The 6,000-nt window shown below is 38.6% G+C and overlaps 1 protein-coding gene across 1 annotated transcript; it reads left to right on the top strand.

Moving 5' to 3' along the window:
* The first annotated feature begins 1,391 nt into the window (after positions 1–1,391).
* LOC149029443 (putative aquaporin TIP-type) lies at positions 1,392–2,980 on the top strand. The gene is made up of 3 exons (XM_089141869.1): positions 1,392–1,611; positions 1,705–1,955; positions 2,219–2,980. The coding sequence occupies exons 1-3, from the start codon at positions 1,485–1,487 to the stop codon at positions 2,585–2,587; spliced, it is 747 nt and encodes a 248-aa protein (XP_088997995.1). The 5' UTR covers positions 1,392–1,484; the 3' UTR covers positions 2,588–2,980.
* The last annotated feature ends 3,020 nt before the right edge of the window (positions 2,981–6,000 follow it).

The raw sequence follows: 6,000 nt of genomic DNA, 5'->3' as shown, positions 1-6,000 counted from the left end.
TACCCAGATCAAATATTTCAGCAAATTATTTACCCTGATGAGCTCGTGATAGTGTCATAATTAATGAATATTTATTGTGAAAAAAGCTTTCTATGCCCTGCTCAGAATTGAGTTCGGATCTTCTATGAGCATTTGTGGTCTATTTTATTCGAGTTTAAAGGTAGATCTCTTTTTGAAATATAAGTTGTGGAAGTGTAAGGTGAGCACAATCCACAACCCTCTATCCATCCACAACTTTTCAAAAGTTAATACGCCTTTCTGGTGGTCGATATTGTTTCCTTTCTTCAGAATTGAAAGCAAAACTTAACTTTGACCAAATTTATCAAATACGTATTAGTTGGCTGGTCGGCAAAAAATGTTAGCAAAGTCAATGCATGTTTACGCCCACAGAGGTGACGGAGGCATGGGCTAGATCATTTCCCAGGTTAAAGCTTGAAAAGTTCACATTGAGCTTGTGATGTTATGTGAAATTAACAATATTCCCTCCTCCGATGCAGAGAAAGTAACACAGAAAAAAGTCTATAACATCTAAATGAGGAATAACTACAAACACAGAATCCTGTAAGAACTTTTAGAGAATCTGGAACTAGATGAAGGGCTAGTTAGCATCAGCAAGAGCCAGAAGGAGATCAGGAATGCCCTAATAACAGTTACTATATTTTCTTAAAGTTGAAAATCAAGACCAGAACCATGAGTTTTTCACTTCAGAATACAGTTTCACAGCTTAATTCAAACTTAAATTGGTCTAACACCATCTTAAATCTAACCTGATATGTAACTCTCTTTTGAAAAAAAACCAATTATTCATATTTGATCTTCATTTCATGAGACTTTGCATCTTCCAAATTTATGATTTTATATTCCAAGTACGTGTTGAATATTCCAAATAATTGAACCTTGTTAGACGAGCTTATCTGGATAATAATATTGAAGGGGGTTCCAGAGCTTTCTCTCAATAATTGACCCTACCATATATATAAGGATCGCATACATATCCTTTTCTTTAAAAAGGGAAAAATAGAAAATTTTGTCGATTGCAACAGCATTTTAAAAAGGGAAAAATAGAAAATTTTGTCCATTGCAACAGCAATAACATTAATTACATAGTAGGTAATTGTCTTGACGTTCATAATGTAGAATTTTCTGTTAAAAAGAACAATGGCCGGTGGGTTGGCACCAATCATTAATCTCTGCTCTCACTCTTCCAGCGAAATTATGAACACATGTTCCAATCAATCACTTTGGTGGGGGCAGTGCTCTGCTTTTATAACTTTTTATTCCCATGTGGGTGCATGGCCGGTGCCGGCAATGTTTTCATCTGTGCATATGATCGACAAGTCCTTTTCTGTCTTCTTGGGTTGATCTTAACCATTATATAAACAACCCACCTTCTGAAATGAGCTCAAGAACAGGTAGTGAGGTAGTCTCAGAGAAGCCCTGATCAGCTTTCTAGCTCTCTGCAACCAAGAAACCATATATACAAAATGGTGAAGATTGGGTTTGGAAGCTTTGGGGACTCCTTCAGTGTTTCTTCTCTGAAAGCTTATTTAGCTGAGTTCATAGCTACTCTTCTCTTTGTCTTTGCTGGTGTTGGCTCTGCCATTTCTTACAGTAAGTGGGCTTCTTCAAATATTTTCTTCAATTCTTTTCTTGAGAAATTTTTTGAACCTATGCTGATGATGATGATGGCCATGTTTTGAACAGATGATCTTACATCGGATGCTGCTTTGGACCCACCTGGCCTTGTGGCCATTGCCATAGCTCATGCATTTGCCTTGTTTGTTGGTGTGTCAATGGCAGCCAACATCTCCGGTGGTCACTTGAACCCAGCTGTTACCTTTGGATTGGCCATCGGCGGTAACATCACCATCCTTACCGGCATCTTTTATTGGGTTGCTCAACTACTCGGCTCCATCGTTGCCTGCTTCCTCCTCCAATTTGTCACCAACGGCAAGGTATGTATATTGAATCAGAGTCTGAATCCTCTATCCACATGAAGAGGAAAATTTTCAACTCACGATTATTAACTAGTGTCCAATCTCAAAGCAAAATCTTCTATCTTTTTTTAAACTAATTTACTAGAAAAGAAGATCTTGCTTATTCAACGCATGATAATCTAACTAGGTGGATTGAAAAATTTACTTACTCGAATTGTTCTTTCTCTTGCGAGTGAACCAGTCGTCCTGACCTGGATTGTTGTTTGATTTGGTTTTTGCAGTCTGTCCCAACCCATGGTGTTGCTTCCGGCATGTCAGCTTTTGCAGGGGTGGTAATGGAGATTGTGATAACTTTCGCATTGGTGTACACCGTCTATGCAACTGCAGCTGACCCAAAGAAGGGATCACTTGGAACAATTGCTCCAATGGCAATCGGGTTCATCGTTGGTGCAAACATCTTGGCTGCTGGTCCGTTCAGTGGTGGTTCAATGAACCCGGCTCGTTCATTTGGACCAGCTGTTGTCAGCGGAGATTTTGCTGGTAATTGGATTTACTGGGTCGGTCCGTTGATTGGAGGTGGTCTAGCCGGATTAGTTTATGGAGACATCTTCATTGGATCTTATGCCCCAGTAGCTGAAGACTATCCTTGAACTTAGAAAAGGAGTCTATCTTCCCAAGCTCTTCATTTGAAATCTGAATCCTTTTAGGTTTTCTTTGTGAAATAAGCAAGTCAAGGTGTAAACGTTTGTTTTCTTTCGCTTCTCCTTTTACCATATTTGATGGGCTTTGTAGCTTTTGTAAGCTTTGATAGTTTTTTCTTTTCTTTTTCCTTTTTTCTTCTTTATCTGTAAATGATTGGGTTGCACGCTTGCACCTTCTGTGTCAATTTGAAAGTGAAAAAAAAAAAAAAAAAAAAAAATCTTTTGAGGTTTTAGACGTTTGCTTTTATTTTCTCTTCTTCTGTAGCTTTAATGTCTCTTTTAGACTCGTGCTCGGATCATTCTGGTCTGGCTTCAAAAGGATAGCCCCAATTCATTTTTCACTACTACATGATTTTCCTAGGATCTTAAATGTAATTTAAAGATGATGCATGTTTGCATTAATGTCCGATATCAGTATCACCATGATATATATATATATATATATATATATATATATATATCATACTACTATAATAAAAGCATGTACTCTACCTTTTTCGCAAATCTTTTTCTGTCTTTTTTTGTCCTTATAATTTTTCTAAATATCAATAATGTTGTACTATTTATTGTTTCTTTAGTTATTTTTGCAAGGATAATTTGGACATTGTAGTCATGAATTATTATGAATTTATCCTTAATTTTAATCCCAATTTCTCTATTGACCTCTTTCAATCTCTCTCAAAGTCTGTCACTCTCAATATCCCTCTGAATTTTAATCCCAATTTCTCTATTGACCTCTTTCAATCTCTCTCAAAGTCTGTCACTCTCAATATCCCTCTCCCTCTCGAACTCTCTTGAATCTCTCTCTAAATCACCACTATCTCTCGCGACCTCTCTCAATCTCGGTCTCTCGCTCTCTTATCCCTCTCCCTCTCGAACTCTCTCTGAATCTTGCTGTGAATCCCTCTTGATCTCTCTGAATCTATGTATTTGTTCTCTCATTGCGGGGAAGTCGCTTTGAATCCCTCTCGATCTCTCTGAATCTATGTATTTGTTCTCTCATTGCGGAAATATCCCTATATCCCTCTCCCTCTTGAACTCTCTCTGAATCTCACTCTAGATCCCTCTCGATCTCTTTGAATCTATGTATTTGTTCTCTCATTGCGAGGCCGCGATGGTGAGAGAGCGTGGGGGGAAGGAAGTGGATCGATCCACCATGGTATCATACTATTATATAAAATATCCTATACGAATTTAGAAATTCATGTTTAATCTTAAGATATCTCTCAAACTCTCCCGATCTTTCTCACGGCGAATTTGAAAGAGTCATTGTTTTAATCCCTCTCGATCTCTCTCGCTCCTCTTCTCGGGAAGACGGAGCAGGTAGCTTGAAACCTGCTAGCCCTTTATATTTATTGATAATCCCGCTGTTTTCACCGTGTCGGGCCTCAGACTGAAACCAAGATTCGGACAAGGAGGGATCCCACCGGATGCGAGGTTGATCTTCATCGGGAAACAACTTGAAGATGGAAGGACTCTTGCAGATTTTAACATCCAAAAGGAGTCCACATTGCACTTAGTGCTGCGTCCGCATGGTGGAATGCATATATTCGTGAAGACCCTCACTGGGCATTACTATGGAGGTAGAACTCGATACGATCGACAACGTGAAGAAGATTCGGGACAGGAGGGTATCCCTCCGCGTTGTCTCATCTTTTCGGGACGGCTTGAGGATGGCGACCCTTGCTCGAGGATTCTACCCTTCGCCTTGTCCTTCATCTTCGTGGTGATCTGTGAATTTCTTGCAAGTGTTCCCTTAAAGTCTTCTAAATGCAATATTATGATTAGTAGTTTTCTTTTCGGGCAACTATTCCGAGTGAAGGCATTTTTTGCCGATGTGGATCAAATAAGGACATTTTCTTATACTTTGGAGTCGTGTGGTTTTTCTTTATGTTTATGCTTGGTGAGTTTGCTTTTCTTTTGGCTGTCTTATTCTCTCTTTGTTAATAGTTTTCCTATTGTGTGTAGATACTCATAAGTTCAACGGTGATTTGATTGCCCCCTCCCCAAAGGATATATAAATAAAGTATATATAGATTTAAAAGGATAGCTATGAAGGCATAAAGGAGAGTTGTACGTGTACCAAAAAAAACATAACGGCATAGAAACTTCAGCTTTTAATCCCATTTGGACTATATATATGCAGTCGTAGGATAAGAGTGCTAGATGTTTTGAGCGTTTTCCCTTGCATGATTCCATTGATTTTCATCTCTTTGTAAAGAGAACATCATCAGAATTTAGAAACCGCTGTAAACAAGAGATTTTAGAACAGAATAGTTCTAACTTCGTCTGGGTCGACATAATCCAAGAATTACGTTTTTATCACCATCGGATCTAGGATACCTTTGTGTTGCTATCGTTCTCTTGTGAACCGCTTCACTTGAGGTTCTATAGCCTCTTCTTGTGGGGGCTACTCCCCTTGTTCAATATCATCATGCTCTATAGAATATGATGTACAATGCAAAAGAAAGACTTAATTGGATAATTTTTTACTTTTGTGGTGCAAAAGATCTTCTTGATGAATCCTGATAATGTGTAACCATCTGACTTCTTTACATGTTGAACATGTGAACGATGAGAAGTCTAGGAGGTCCCCCATTCCCCCCTTGTGGGCTGATCCTGTAGCTTGTCATTGATTTTCTTTCTTGATGTGTTAATGATTAATGATTGGACTATTCTTAAGAGGCAGAACCCTATTGATGATCTTTGATTTGTTGCACTCGTGCTTCCATTCTTGTAACTCTTCATTCAACTTCTTAGTACTCATGTTGCTTGTTGATAGAATTCATCTAATTCTATGAAAATGAAGACCAAACGCTTTGGAAGATCAGCTCATTGCCATCTGCAGTGATTACATTCTACAATTTGACACATCCTTTGGATTGGAGCTGGCATGTGTGGGGACTTGGATATGATCCAACACTTGACAAAGATAGAGAATGCTGTTGTCGTTCATTACAATGGAAAACTACAAGCCATGGCTCCCCATGGCAGTCACTAAATACAAGTCCTAATGGTCCAGATATGTCCAATTTAATAACACTTACCTCCAATTGTGCAGCATTAGTGAATAACCATTTTTTCTTTCTTCAGGTGAATAGTGAATAGCCATTCTTTCTTATATTGTGTATATCTGCTATTTTGCTCTCCGTGACTTTGTTGGTTAGATGTGCCGGTGTTCGGAATATCATATTCTTTCTGTTGCTATCTTTGGATTTTCTCATCAACCCGTTGTCATGATCACATTCTTGTTGTGCTCTTTGGGGACAATAATATGAGTAACCTGCAAACCAAGCAATTCACCGTGTTGTTGGGATGATATTGATATATAACACACCATGCATGGAACTACTACGGTCACA

The sequence above is a fragment of the Hakea prostrata genome, chromosome 1, assembly GCF_041222555.1.
Source record: "Hakea prostrata isolate BN-2017 chromosome 1, UWA_Hpros_2, whole genome shotgun sequence".
In the NCBI taxonomy this organism is placed as follows: Eukaryota; Viridiplantae; Streptophyta; class Magnoliopsida; order Proteales; family Proteaceae; genus Hakea; species Hakea prostrata.
The sequence above is the reverse complement of the archived record's forward strand: the minus strand, read 5'-3'. Positions and strand labels throughout refer to the sequence as shown.